This window comes from Symphalangus syndactylus, chromosome 20, assembly GCF_028878055.3.
Source record: "Symphalangus syndactylus isolate Jambi chromosome 20, NHGRI_mSymSyn1-v2.1_pri, whole genome shotgun sequence".
In the NCBI taxonomy this organism is placed as follows: domain Eukaryota; kingdom Metazoa; phylum Chordata; class Mammalia; order Primates; family Hylobatidae; genus Symphalangus; species Symphalangus syndactylus.
In genome coordinates, this window is record NC_072442.2 from 44,917,708 (window position 1) to 44,932,716 (window position 15,009).

The window sequence follows — 15,009 nt, forward strand, 5'->3', positions numbered from 1 at the left end:
CCCCAGCAACATGGTAATAAGCGTAGGTAGGCCTGGGCTACCAACAGGAGATGCAGTTTATTTACACCAGCAGCCATGGGGGCAGAGGGAATACACAGCGTTTACAAAGTTAGCTACCTGTACAGAATGGATTACATATGCAAAAATAAAAATCTCAAGACCACAGGACAGCGTGAGCCCCACCCCCCTCCCCCAATGACCCCAGCATGCGGTAATGCCAGGCGGGTGGCCCCTGGGCATGCGGGGGGGAGTGATGCATGGAAGGAAAAGCCACCGGCCATGGAAATTAGTACAGAACCCCCCCACACACACTCAGACACAGGATACAGGGCGGACGACACCTAGCTGGGGTGGGAAGGATGGGAATTGAAACCCACACAGCCTGCTGTTAGAGGGAGGGGAGTGGGGAGCTCCTAGCCCCTGTTCAACTACATGGTAGGGGGGCACTCTCTCCCCAGAAGGAAAAGGGTTTGTTCCCTCAGGGTCCTTGCTGGACCAAGCCCATCTCTTACCCAGCCTGGGCAGGGGGCTCTGCCCTGAGGGCGGGCCAAGGAACAATGGGGAAGTTTATGTGGACAAACCAGTTCCCAAACTACTTCCCACTTCTCCCTCCTCCAACCAGAAAGGGGAAAAAGGGAGAGGCCACAGGGCAAAGAGTGTATTAGGGCCTGAGCTGCAGCTGCCTCTCAGAAGGGAGAGTGGCCCACAGCCTTCCTCCCTTCACCTTCAGCCAGACTGCCCAGACTCCCCAGACTGCATCTGGAAGCGGCTAGAGGCCTGCTGAGATCCTCCTCTCCCTCCGGCCTCCTCTCGGAGGGAGACTACGGAGGGCCAAGAATATAGAGGAGCCCAGGCCCCGGGATTTATTCTAACTCCTGCCAAAATCTGTTTGGCTTTTTAAAAAATAATCACAATTTGTGGGTTAAAAACCAACTTGCAACCAGACAGAAGCCACAATCAGAACCACCCTAGGGGGAGAGCGGAGTTCCAGACAGGGCATTGCAGCCCCATCTCTGTTGTTCCCTTAACCCTCTAGGGTCCCTAACCCGATCAGTCCAACCAGTCCTGGGTACTAACTACCCAAATGTGGGATGGCTCCTCTTGGGAAGAGGGTAGGGGACATGTCCAGCAAGTGCCAGAGAACTTGGCTCAGGGTCACCTCCACCCGTGTCAGTCAGCTCTGCTCCCAGCCCAGGTCGTGGTCCTCCAGCTTGGCTCCTGGGAGTGGTGGTGCTCGCATGGAGGGGGGACGGTACATCTCTTTAGGATGTAGACCAGGCAGGTGGGCACACTGGCATGACAGTCCCACAGAGGGACAATGACACCCCTTCCCCTCCACTGACAACCCGGGGCACAGAGGCCACCCTCTCTTCCCACCCAACTCCCAGCAAAGGGGGAGAGGCACAAGATTAGGATTTTCCTCAGAGCCCCAAACCACAAGTACAGAATAAATAACTTAAAAGCGCTAAGGAAGGGAAACAGGGCAGGCTTTGGAGGCAGGAGCGCTGAGAGGAACTGAAGCCGGTCAAGGTGAAGGGGGTGGAAGCAGCAGTTGGGAACCTGGGCTGCCCCAGTAGGGCAGTGGGGCAGGGTGGGCAGGAGGAACACGGGGCCACCCCAGGAGGGTGAGGCTGGGTCCCTTCCTGGGGCAGGGAATGAGGTAAGAAAACATTTCAAATAAAGCAGCACCGTTCCCTCTCACCTTGGGGCCCCACTCCTCACCAGCCCTGGGTCCGGGAGGAGAGGCAGGGGGAGGAATTCTGACACTTCTCCCTCTTCCTACCCTCCCTTTCCCATTCCTTGAAGCTGTAGAGGCTGGAGGCCCTTTCCTGGCACCCAACAAAAGGACAGCTCCTGCTGCCAAGGAGGCCCATGGGGGCTGAGGGGAAAGGGCTGCCCCTGTGAGGGGCAGGGAAGGTGGCGGCAGTTCTGGACGCCCACCTCAGCAGACAGCACTCTGTGCCTGCCTACCCCTGGGACTGGGGGCATTTGATAGAATTCTGCACACAGACAGGACATGCCCAGCCTTGCCCCTCAGCTCCAAGCACCGGACCCATTCACATTGCTGAGGGCGGCCGAGGCAGGCCCCCTCCAGGCTCAGCTTCCAACCCACAGCCTCCCGGGTCGCCACACTGCCCCTCAGCAGGGCTTAGTCCAGTTCCTGGGGTGGGGGGCAGGCAGTGCCCTGGCACAGTGCCCAGGTCAGGCCCCTGGCCTAGATGGACATCCAGTAACTCACAGAATAAATAGGAAAACCGCCTCCCCACCAAACTTATGTCCAAGGCATAATATGTCCAGGTCTGAGTCCTGCACGCTGAGGAGTCGTGCTCCATTGCAGAGGACTTTGACACCCCCCAGGGGCGCATAATCGGATCCTCTGCCTGCCTGGCCCACCAAGCTTCCCAAGCCCCAACCCCCAGCAGCTGTCCATTTGCCAGGCTATGCCACCTGGGTGGGGGTCAGGAGAGAGGGCTCTGCTCAGCCAAAGGCTATCCCTTGCACCCAAGTCAGTTGATGTCATCATAGATGCTGGGCGTTGGGGGTGCCGGTGGCTTTGGCTTCTTCTTCTTGTTGGAACCTAGGCCGGAGGCAGTCCCTACCAGGCTCAGATGGGATTTCTTTTTCTTGGTTTTCCGTGACTCAGAGCTGTTGGTACCTGTAGAGAAAGAGACACAAGGGATGAGAGTAGGGGTGTGGCAGGAGAGGTGGCACCCCCATGGCTTTGGGCACAGAGCCCCTGGGGCCCAACTGCATCACGTACCTAGACCCCATCCCTGATTTTCACTCGTCTTGGAGGAGCCTGAATCAGAGGGTGAGAGGTCAGAGGAGCCGTCCCACTGAAGCCGGCTGATCAGGGCCTGGCTGTCAGTCATGTCAAAGCTGTCATTATCCAGGGAGCTCTCGACCTCTGGAAGGACGCTGGAAAGGGGATGAGCCAAAAAAGGGCTTTAGAGATAGCGATCATAACCCTAACTGGTCACAACCCCCCACCCTTCCTGTAGGGCCACTTACGCCGAGGGCCCGAGAAAATAAATCCGAACGGTTCGCCTCTGCTCATCTGTGTGCTGTGGGCAGCGCAGGGACCTGGTGGTGAGGCAAGGCAGGGAGGGGTCTGAGGAACTCAGGTAAAGCCCCTCCCCTCGGCAAGGCAGGAGCCATGGGCACAGACAGGGAAGGGGTGAATGCAGATTCGTCCCCAGATTGTAGCCAAAGACCTGATCATTAGAGGAGGGAAGGGGAAGGGCAGGAGCCCCACTGCTCAAGTCCAGGGGTACTCCCGACCCATGCCCATGGTGAGTGTGCAGGAAGCACCTGGCCCCCTTTCTAGGTTCTGTGCTCACCTTGTGCACATCTTCTTGGTGTGTTCAGAAATCACCCCACATTGCTGGAAGAGGAATATAAGCTGAAAGGAGGGATGGAGGGAACCTACTCTAGATGCTAGATGTTTCCTTCTGTATAAATGCTAGATAGCACAAGCAGAGATGGCCCAAAGGTGTCCAGAGCAGACGGTCCCAGGACACTATGGGCCGGGAAACCTAATTCCAGAGAGAGAGAACGATATGGCCCTGACTGCTAGGTCACCAGCTTCCTCCCAGGCCTTGACCACTGCCTATGGCTCCAGCCTACCCCCAAGGGCCTTCTCCCTTGCCGGTCCCCCCTCACCGTGGTTAGCAGGCTGCGAAGCTCCTCCGGCCCCAGGGTCTCATAGCTGATCCCGGTTGAATTGTTATACTGCAGGAGAACCAGAGGTACAAGTTAGAGATGGGGCAGAGAAAAGAGAAGGGCAGGGGTGGAAGCAAGAATCAGTCCCTCTAGTCCCTTTCTAAGTGAGAGGCTTTAGAACGACCCTGCCATTTTCCAAGTGATTTCTCTCATCCCACCTGCCAATGGATAAGGGGTGGGACTCAGAAAGAACATAAATATGTAAGATCCAAATAGCTCATCAGTGCCTCTGGCTGTCAGCATTCTGATCCCTACTTGTCCAAATCCCCACCACCTCACAACCAGGACAATGAGAGTGAGCGTGTGAGGGGCGGCCCATACTCACCTTAAAAGGATCCGAATTGCTAAGTTCCCCTGAAGAAGAAAAAAGAAGGGGAAGGGTGTTTGATGCAGAGGTACAGACAGAGAACCCTGAAAATAACCAGAGAGGAAGTGGGGGTGACAGAAGGATCACAGGCCCTCCCTCAATTCCCCTATCCCCAGGCCCTACCTCCACCCCCCGGCAATGAGTCCCAGAAGACACAGCTAGAACCATTCCCATTGCTCTGGCTCCACTTACCATTTTTGTGTTTTAAAGACTTGGATCTTCGAGGGGAATTGGGGTTCTGGAATGGGAGATACCATAGCTTTGGGGAAAGGGTAACGATAAGGGGGAGCCGAGAACCCAGGGAAGGAAAAAAGATTTGACAAAGCAGCATCCTCAAATTCCTACTCTTCCTCCCCAATAGGAGGCCTGTCTACCCATGTGCCCTCCCCCCACCCCCCCATCCCCCCCACCCACCACAGACACCCTCAAGCCCCCAATGACCTCAGCCTTGAGTCATGACACTCGAGGACTCCCTGCCCAAAGGGGAGGGTATCTGTCCTTTACCCATTATTTCCCCAATGCCTGCCCCGGCTCTCACCTTGTCTGACTTTCTCTTCTTGGCTGTGGGGAACAAAAGCATGAAGAGCAGGGTTTCCGTTAAGTTCTCAATCTAAAAGCATCTCAAGAAAACCACACAACAGGCCGGGCGCGGTGGCTCACGCCTGTAATCCCAGCACTTTGGGAGGCCTGGGCGGGCGGATCACCAGGTCAGGAGATTGAGACCATCGTGGCCAATATGGTGAAACCCCATCACTACTAAAAATACAAAAATTAGCTGGGCATGGTAGCACGCGACTGTAATCCCAGCTACTCAGGAGGCTGACACAGGAGAATCGCTTGAACCCGGGAGATGGAGGTTGCAGTGAGCCGAGATCGCGCCACTGCACCCAGCCTGGGCCACAGAGCGAGATTCCATCTCAAAAAAAAAAAAGAAAAAGGAAACCGCACAACTACACTCTCTCTTCATCATTCAAGGCAACAACTGTGACCACTGTATACCCAATTCCTGCTTCCCACCTCATCCCAATGCCCCCCAGGTTTGCCCAGATCCCCAAGCACCTTTCTTCTCCGAGCCATAAGACCAGTCATTGTCATTGATGTCATCATTATCCTCTTGGTCACTCTCAGACTTATTCATATTGTTGCTATTGGCAATCCTGCCAAGGAGAGGGAAGAGAGAGGGGCCAAGGGGAGGGAAAAGAAAGGGGTCAAGGCGGTCACCCCGCTCTGCCCCCAACTTCAGAGGCAGGTGGAGCATCTGGGGCCAAGTAAAACCCACCCTCTGTACCCTCCCAATGCCCCCCGGGGGACTACACCATGGCACAGGCTGCAGAGAACGGGCAGCTCTGGTTCCCTCACCGGCGGTTGGCGATTCGGCTGCTGTTCCGACCCATTCCCAGGCACTTCTCCAGATGGGGAGCAAAGCGGGAGGCGGCAATGCTGCGACTGCAATTGGGGCAAACACACTCCTTGCTCTTCCACTGGTTGAAAACCTGTCCAAAGATGTCCAACCCCGGCTGGTCCACGATCTCTGGGGACAGGAGAGGCTGGCGATCAGGGTGGGCAGGACCCTCTCCTCTTGTTCCCACCTGGGGTCCCACGGCCTCTTCAATCCCTCCCCCGGCTCACAGGAGCTCCAGGTGCTACATCTAGCAGTTTCCAGAGAAGGAAACTCCAAGCAGTCCAAGGGAAGGGCTGGACTGCTGCTCCTTCACCCTGAAGCTCACCAAAATCCTTCATGCTATCAGGGTCCGTGTCGTCCAAGAAGAAGTAGCCACACTTGACAGCCCGATGTACCTCAAAGCAGAATCCCAAACAAGAATCCTCGACCAGGTCCGCGTATATCTCCTGAGCGATGGCCTGGGCCCCAGGGGAGAACAGCTACGGTCACAAGAGTCACAGCCCCCTGGACTCTCACCAACCAAATCTGCTGCAAACTGGCCCCAGCCAAAAATCATGCTTTCTTTGCCATTTTCCCCATCTTGACTTCGTGTTCTTTCTTCTTCCTGGATCCTTGGTCTTTTCAGCTGGCTATTCCCTTTAAGGAACAAGGCTGACTACCCAAATTCCTCTTTGGTGTGGATGCCAGGTACGGCGACGGAGAGACATCAAGAGAAAGAACTGGAGGCACACGTGGGGGAGCCCTCACCTCTAGTTTGCTGTTATCCAGGCCAGACAAAGACATTTCCTCCATTTTCATTTGTAAACTCTTGTGGAGACGGCGCTCTCACTGCTCATAGCACAGCGGGCGGCAACACGGCTGCACACACAGGGGTGGGGGTGTTGTTGTGAGTCCAAGGCACCTCTGAATGCGGCCACCTTCCCTCCCCAGCTCGCTGCCCAGAGCTCAGTCCTGGCATCAGGGTCTCTCCCTCCCCAAGGCCCAGGCTCACTAAGTCTGGATGGTCCTTCAAGGCCTGAAACCTAAAAGGGGCCTAGTCTTTCCCAGGCCTGAGCTCAGGCCCTGGACTCCACTGCCAATCAGAGTCTGGGTCTATAGGAGGCAGCAGCTCACCCTAGGTCCCCAAAACTCAAACCCCTCTTTGATACCCATGGTGCAATGCAGCAGGGGGAGGAGAAGGAACTCCAAGGCCTCAAAGCAAACCCACAGGGTGTGGCAAAGAACTGCACAGACTCCTAAATACACCCCCCGCCTTCCCTAAAGACTCTCCTCAGAGTCACCTCTGCTTTCAGCCAGGATGTCCACTTGGGGGGGTACTGCTACCAGAAGTAGAAACGGCCCTAGGACCCTACAACCTTCACCCCACTCTGCCTTCCCTTGAAATCAGCCTGCCACTCCACGAGGGGAGCAGAGCCCACAGGAGCCTAGAGCTAAGAGGCATTTCTAGCCACCATGAGCAGGAACGGGGGGGGGATGGGGGGAGAGCCCGGTGGGGTGGCACGCCAGGAGCGGGCACTCCCCTTACCTGTTCTTCCTTTAAATAACCACCCGCCCTCCCTCAGGACCAGCCCGGAAGTCTCTCCAAGAGCCCCAAAGTCCAGGAACCCCCACCCAAGGATTCAGACACAGCACCCACAACCCAGGGCCCCTCGGAACGGTGGGTACGAGTTTCAGAAGCTGCCGGCCTAGAGTGGGGTGGGGACTGACGAATGAGCCGGGGGCACTGGGAAGGATAGGAGGCCGGGCCTCGGCTCTTCCCCCGTCCCTGCGGCACTGCTGCTGCATCATACCGACTGGGGGGAGGAGAGCCGAGCCGCCGGGGCCGGCGCCGGGCCGGGACAGACCGACCCCCAGAGAGTGGGAAGCGTCCCAACCCCTCTCCTTCCCTGCCCGCCAGTAGCCCCGGCCGGCCGGGGAGAAGAGTCCGGGAGGGTGTCTCTATTGTCCCGGGGGCTGGGGCCTGGCTCCCTAACAAAGGCCCCGCGCCCCCTCCCCGGCCGGCCCTGCCCCGCCCAAGGGGGACCCAGACGGGGGAGAGCCGGGGGCCCCGGCCCGGCCGGGAAGCTGGGGGAAGCCGGGCGTTTCCGCGTCGGCCCGGGGGGAGGGGAAGGGGCGCTGACCCAGACCTGGGGGGAGGGGGCCCAAGCCCCGCCCTGGGCCCCGCCCCCCGCCCCCCACAGGCCCCTCCCCCGTCCCCGTCTCCGTCCCGTACTCACCCCGCCCGGGGGGCCGCGCCGGGGCCCGGCGGCCTCTCAGGGCCGCGTCCTCCGGCGGCGGCGGCGGCGGCGGCTGCTCCGGAGCCCCATGTCCGTCGGTCCGTCCTCGCCTCTCCCCGGGGCCCAGGGCCCGGGGCCGGGGGGTCGGGCCGCTCCCCCGCCTCGCCGCCTCACCGGGCGGCCATGGCCCCTTCCCCTCCCTTCTTGTCCCGTCGCCGCCTCCTCCTCCTCACCTCACCCCGCCCGCGCGCAGTCCGCGCGCCGTCCGCGCGCCCCTCCCCCCGCCCCCCACTCCAGCCCGCCTCTCCCGGGCGGGGGGTGCGGCGCGAGCCCGGAGCGCGCGCGCGTGTGCCGCGACCGGAGGATGGATGGATGGAGCGAGCGAGAACGCGAGCGTGCGCGCGCGCGCCCCTCTCCCCCTCCCTCTGCGCGGGCGCGAGGCCAAGCGCGAGCGCGCTCCAACCTCCTCCTCTTCCTCCTCCCGCCCCTCCCCAACACCCCGCCCTCCCCCTCCCTTCCTCTTCCTTCTTTCGCTTTCGCGCGCCCAGCGACTGCTCGCGCCTGCTAGGAGGGCCCGAGCGCGTGCATCTGCCCCGCGGCCGCAGCTCGGCAGCATTTGCTCCAGGGGGCGGGGACCGGGAGGGGAGGAGGGGCGCCACGCCGCCGTCCAAAGTACCGGCGGACGGGGACGGGGGCGGGGAGATGGGCGGGGCCTTCGCGGACCTCCCCGACCAATCGCCGGGAGGCCTCGGCCCGGGAGGCCCAATAAGATGGGGGTGGGTGGGGCGGCGTTCAAGGTGAGGTGCGCGGTGCGCTGGGGGCGGAGACGTTCTGCCGTCCCGGCCGGCTCGGGGGCGGGGGCAGCGGGTGGCGTCGAAAGAGAGCGCCGGCTGCCAGCCGAGCCTGGGACGCCTTCCGGCCCAGGCTCCCCCGCCCTTCCCTCGGGGCTCCCCGCTCTCTCCCCTCCACCCTCCGCTCCCCCCTTTACCCCGAGGCGTGCAGCCACTTCTGTGAAGAGGCCAGACTTGAAGTGGGGCGCAGTTAGGACCTTGGGGCGGAAAGCCTGTGGAGCCGAAGGGGCTCGCCCGCGCCTCAGTTCTCTCGGTTTCTGGGCGGGTCTCAGCCCACTCCAGGCCTGCGGACCAACAAGCGGCCGAGATGAGGGTCCGCTGCTGAGGTCGGAGGCCGAGCTGCGCCCTTCTGCGCGGAGCGCCCTTCCCCCCCGTCCTAATTTAGATCCCACACCTGCTCGCCTTTCCTGCTTCCGGAACCCACGCTGGACCCCCCACCCCTCAGACAGCCTGCTTGGCACTGGCCAGATCCTTGCCCCGACCCAGTGCTGTTCCCCTGGGTGCTGCGTGTCCCTGTGCTCACTCTCTCAGTCCCTTTTTACCTTAGGAAGGGGCAGGCCTTTTCCCAGCCGCAGTAGATGGCTGGATTGGCGCTTTCATCTCGGTTACTCTGTGTGTGGTGTCCTGGAACGGTTGTGTGACAGCCCTCTCCCCTCAAGAGATAAGATTAAAAAGGATGATAGTCTGAAATCACATACTTGGAGCCATCTTTGGTTTTTAGTTTTCAGCAAATACTTATTTTTTTCTCACCGATTTCTCCTGAGAAACAGCAAACATTTATTGAGGCGATATTCCTGAGTAGTTCAGATCAGGCGTCTGATTTGAATTTAAATCGTTGGGCCTAGCCAATGAGTTTCCTCTGCCTCAGTTTCCTCTGTTGTCAGTGGGCATAATGATAGTCCTATCTCCTTGCGTTGCTGTAGTGATTAACAAGTCAGTGCATGTGAAACTCTTAGCTCTGTGTAAGTGCTTGCTAAATCTTAGCTGTTATTCTTACGGAGCTCCAGGTTCTGGGATAAAAGATGATATAAGACAGTTGTGCTTCTTCAAGAAGTTCACTGTCTTGTGGATAGACAGACAGGTAGGATAATAATTGCAAAATAGTGTGACGAAAACAGCAGAGAGATAGAGAACAGAGGTAGCCAAAAGGAGACATCAAATGATGTAAGAGAGTTGGTCAAGAAAGGCTTCTTGGGCAGGGTGCGGTGGTCCAGGCCTGTAATCCCAGCACTTTGGGAGGCCAGGAGTTCGAGACCAGACTGCAAAAATGCAAAAATTAGCTGGGCATGGTGGCGGGCTCCTGTAATCCCAGCTACTCAGGAGGCTTAGGCAGGAGAATCGCTTGAACCCCGGAGGCGGAGGTTGCAGTGAGCTGAGATTGCGCCACTGCACTCCAGCCTGGGCAACAGAGCGAGACCATCTCAAAACAAAAAAGAAGAAAAAGAAAAACTTCTTGTAGATGGAGATGAACCAGGTGAAGATAGGCTAAGAAGGCATTGGACATCCCCAACTGGAAGCTTCAGAAGCATGGATCAAGTTGGAACAGGGGAGTGGGTGGCGGAGCAGCAGGAGGTGAGCAGGCTGGATCATACAGGACAAAGCAAAGTAGGTGCTGAAAAGTTTGTGGGCTTTAGCTTGTAAGCCGTGAGGAGTCCTCAAGGGGAATCATTCACCAGACTTACATTTTTAGTAGATCATGCTGCAGTGTGGTCTGGAGAATCACTTAGAAGCAGTAGGTTTTTTGTTTTGTTTTTTTAGACAGCATTTTGCTCTGTCACTCAGGTGCGATCTCAGCTCATGGCAACTTCTGCCTCCCGGGTTCAAACGATTCTCATGCCTCAGCCTCCTGAATAGCTGGGATTACCGGCGCATGCCACCACGTTTGGCTAATTTTTGTTTTGTATTTTTAGTAGAGACAGGGTTTCACCATGTTGGCCAGGCTGGTCTCGAACTTCTGACCTTAGGAGATCCGCCCGCCTCAGCCTCCCAAATGCTAGGAGTACAGGCATAAACCACTGGGCTTGGCTAAAAGCAGTAGGTTTTTGTTACTGATTGAGGTGTGTGGAGGAAAGGAGAGGGAGGTCTTGAAAATACCTTTAACTAGGATGGGGAACTCAGGGGAGGACATAGGAGGACACAGGATGACTTCAGTCTGGGATATATTGAGGTTACTGTGGGATCAGCTGATGGAGACCCGAAAGGTGGTTGAACTTAGATCTGGCACAGAGAAGTAAGCTAGGTCTTCAGGAACTTCAACAACATAGCCTCAACCTTCGTTTTCTCTTTTTTTTTTTTTTTTTGAGACAGAGTCTCGCTTTGTCGCCCAGGCTGGAGTGCAGTGGTGCAGTCTCGGCTCACTGCAAGCTCCGCCTCCCGGGTTCACGCCATTCTCCTGCCTCAGCCTCTCCGAGTAGCTGGGACTACAGGCGCCCGCCACCACGCCCGGCTAATTTTTTGTATTTTTTAGTAGAGACGGGGTTTCACCGTGGTCTCGATCTCCTGACCTCGTGATCCGCCCGCCTCGGCCTCCCAAAGTGCTGGGATTACAAGCGTGAGCCACCGCGCCCGGCCAACGTTCGTTTTCTCTTATCTCCCGCCTCCTTTTCAGGAATTCTTCACTCCAGTGATACTGATCTGTTTCTTACCTAAATATGCCCAGTACATTCTGCCCTAAGGAATTTGCGCCACGGCCAGAAAATCCTCCTGGCTTCTCCCTGTTTACCTAAATCCTCATATCCCCACCCATGGCCATCCTCATACCAAACTTCTTTACAACTAGACTGTACTATTCATTCTGTGCTTGGCCTGGGCTGCTCTGTGGTGGTGACCTCTTTGGGCACGTGCCCAGTCTCCACAGTTAGCACCAGTTAATAAACACTAAGGCCTGAGCTGGTCCTGACTCTGGGTGAGGCCCTGGGGTTACAGCAACAAGCAAGAGAGACACACAAACCTTGTCCTAGCGCAGCTTACAGCCTAGCAAGGCCTGATGTGAAGGAAATAAGGCCTGAGTGTGAAGGCATTCAGGCTGCTGAAGAAACATATAGTGTGGAGACCCTTTTTCTCAGGAGTTCAGGGAAGGAAGTGGTCTTTTAAGTGGAGCCCTGAATTAACTAGGCAGAGAGAACACCATGTGTATAGGCCCTGGGAGAGAGCATGTTATGTTCGAGACATGAATGATCAGTGTGGCTAGAGTCGGGGCAGGGCTAACGGGCAGCAGATCCCCAAGGGCCTTGTGGGCCAGACTTACTCACCCACTCAACAAATCTTTCTTGAGTGTCAAATGTATATCAGGCAGTTTCAGGTGCTGAGATTACTGTAATGAACAAGCAGATAAGGTGTCTTCTACTTGGGGAGATAGATAATAAACAAATACATAAACAAGAAGATGGAGGAGGCCTCTCCAGAGCAGGTGGTTGGGAAAGGCTTCTCTGTGAGAGGACATGTGAGTTGAGGCCTAAAGAATGAAAAAAAAAAAATCAGGTATGTGTAGGGTTGGAGGAATAGCCATCTGGGCAGAGAGAACAGGTGCCAAGACCCTGCAGGTAGGCATGTTTGAGGAACAGAAGAGATCACTTGGTTGAATCGTTGTAAGTGGTTAGGAAGAGCAGGGTGAGAGAAGATAAGAGAAGGAATGCAGGAGCCAAGCCTTGTAGGCCCATGGTAAGACATGGTAAATTGTCAGTACAGAAATAATCAGATTTATTTCTGAGATAACTTTGGCTGCCATGTGAAGAATGGGCTGTAGGGGGCGAGAGTGGAAGCAGGAAGACCAGCTTTAGGAGGTCTTTGTAGAAGTTGAGCAATAACGGTGGCCTTAAATAGGATGGGAGTGGCAACTGTGGGAGCCACCCTGTGGGAGGGGTCGACAGATTTGAGACAGCTTTAGGAAGTGGAATGGAGAGGTTTAGGTGATTGAACCTCGAGGTGAAAGGGAGAGAGGAGTCAAGGCCAATACTCTGCTTTCTAGGTTGAACGACTAAGCGTTTGGTAATCATTTCGGTTCTTGAGGTATGAGATGTCTGCAAGATATCCCAGGGGATGCAAGGGTGTCTACACAGGTCTGCAGCTTGGAAGAGCAGTCTCTGTCGGCACCACCTTTCAGAATGGTTGCCTATGGGCGATAATGGGAGGTTGAAGGGAGAGACATGAACACCTGGGATAAAATGAGGAAGAGCTGACACCAGCAGAGTAGACCAAGAAGGCAAAAGACAGACAAGTGTTCATCAGATGTAATGAACATGTTGGTGACCTTAGCAAGGAGACTCAAAGGATGGTGGTAAGTGGGAGGCCAAGAGGCGCAACAAGGTTTTTAGAAGTTTGGCCAGTATAGGATAGGGGCAAGGGCTGGGAGAGAGTTCTCAGACAAGACCTGAGTCTGCAGCCCTTTGAGGTTCCAGGAACCCAGCCAAGGCCTGCACAGGAAAGGGTGTCTTCCCTTAATCTCAGAGAACGAGTCATCTCAGCCTAGCCCAGCCCAGCCTGCTTCCTATGAGAGGCCTAGATGGTCTTAGGAAAGTCATCCTTAACCCTTAACCTTTAACCCGGGGTGGAGCTGAAGGCTCAAAGTGAGAGCGTGCTCCCTCAACTCCCCACGATAAGCCCTACACTAGGAAGGTTTGCATGCCCAGGGCGAACCCTTGACCCTAATAGCTCATCACCTCCAATTCCCCGACCATGTACTTTGGGTGAAAATGCATTTGTTCTCCAACTTCTCAGAGTCTTTAGTGGTCTCACAACCCAAGGTGAACAAATGGAATTGAGAAAAGGGCAAGAACAGTAGCACAGAACAATGTGAAGGCAAGTTGCCTATGGAATCTTTAGGGAAGAGGAAGATAGTTCTAGGAAGAAAAGGCAAATTGGCTTCAAGCATTTTTATAGATCAAACCTGTTGGGTCACCCCTGTGAACCTTCATTGATTCCAGTGACCAGACAGCAGTCAAACCTTTGTTTTTCACTTTATTATACAAAAAAGAGAAAACAAAACTTCCACAGTTGGCTTTAAGCATAGGCAGACACCTCTAAGCCACTCCCTCCCACCTCCCATGATACAAATTCAAGTTGTGGTTGTTGTTGAATCCTACAAAACACTCCTTAAATATTAGAAAAAAAGTTGAGGGCGGGGATGGGGGTCTTCCCACCCCAGCCATCCCATCCCAGTGCCAAAATGCACTCAAGAGTGACCTCTTACAGCACCAACACCCCCACCCTGACAGTCCTGTTTGTACTGTAAGAATTTTTCAGTTTTTAAAACAGGAAAGAAAAAGTGCCCCATTCAAAGTTGTTTTTAAATGAAAATACATTCCACTGAAACACAACAGTGTAGGGGCATCCAAATAGGAAACTGGGGTTCTTTGCAGGGCTCTTGGGAAGAAATAGAACCTATAACCCCCTGTACTTAATTCCAGGATTAGGACAAAGGAAGGGGAATGGGAGTGGGGAGTGTCCCCCCCAGGCCTCCCCACCCCCAGCACCAAGGTCCAAGGCAGAGACTGTCTGCCTTCTTTTGGGAGAGGGACCCACCAGCCTCTCTGGGACCAGGGCCCTTCACCGTTCCTGCTCCACCTCCGTGGCAGAGTTCCCACTCTTCCCCCATTCCTTGGCTTTCATTCAGAGGGGGAAGGTGGAAAAGCACCAAGCCCCAATTTAATAGGTCATTGACATGACCATAAAAAAACCCCCCAAATTTAGTCAACAAAAAAATAAGAACTACAGAGATAAGGTGGCTTGGCTTATTAAGAGTCAAGGAATCAAGGTACCAAAAAATATGGGAGATGGCTGGGAAGAGTTAGAGACAGCTGCAGATGCAGCTTTTGCAGACTTCTTGCCCAGCTGTGGGGTTGGGGGAGGAGGGAGCAGACCTGAGAAATTAAAGGAAATAGGGGGCGGTGGGAGGATTCAAGGAAGGCTGGAGGGATGTGTAAGTTACGAGCTCCCAGCACATTTCTTGAAGCCCAGGTTCTGAGCCTAGGGGTGGCCAGGCTCGGCCTCTCAGATGAACAGGGGAGGCCTTTTCCACCAGATACAAGCTTTCAGCTTCACACCATCTTGCCTGCCTTTCCGCCTTCCTGCTGGACAATGGAGACCAGCAGCTTGGATGCATGTGACTCTGGCAAAGGGAGCCTGGTCTGGGAAGCATCCGAGAGTGGCTTCAGCACACTCCCCCTAATGGAATCAGAGACTGGGCAAAACAGAGGATGTGGAGAACGGGGCAGCCTCAGCCTGCTCCCACCAGGGTCAACATCTCCCGGCCCTCACCGACCCTTTTTCCAGATTCACAACAAACTGATGTGGGCTCTAGGACAGACCCCCTCACACACACACACACACACACTCACACTCTCTCTTTTGCACACATCCACAGCTGCACCCATGCTATGTACAGGAACACACATACACATACTCTCTTCCACACACATCAAGACCGTTTTTAAAAGGTTCCAAACCTACCCC

The 15,009-nt window shown here is 55.7% G+C and overlaps 1 protein-coding gene across 12 annotated transcripts; it reads right to left on the reverse strand.

The window, feature by feature from the left end:
- Window positions 1-38: 38 nt before the first annotated feature.
- On the reverse strand, window positions 39-7,850 carry ATXN7L3 (ataxin 7 like 3). 12 transcript variants are annotated; one of them, XM_055256280.2, is made up of 13 exons: window positions 7,709-7,850; window positions 6,240-6,350; window positions 5,818-5,950; window positions 5,450-5,621; window positions 5,150-5,247; window positions 4,629-4,651; window positions 4,283-4,328; window positions 4,049-4,077; window positions 3,664-3,732; window positions 3,342-3,385; window positions 3,013-3,084; window positions 2,762-2,919; window positions 39-2,656 (listed from the first exon to the last, which is right to left on the reverse strand). In XM_055256280.2, the coding sequence occupies exons 2-13, from the start codon at window positions 6,288-6,290 to the stop codon at window positions 2,508-2,510; spliced, it is 1,044 nt and encodes a 347-aa protein (XP_055112255.1). In that variant the 5' UTR covers window positions 6,291-6,350; window positions 7,709-7,850; the 3' UTR covers window positions 39-2,507. The 12 variants fall into 12 exon arrangements, with proteins under 12 accessions (XP_055112255.1, XP_055112250.1, XP_055112251.1 ...); XM_055256275.2 differs by having other exon boundaries at window positions 4,049-4,134; XM_055256276.2 differs by having other exon boundaries at window positions 4,283-4,349.
- Between the last annotated feature and the right edge of the window lie 7,159 nt (window positions 7,851-15,009).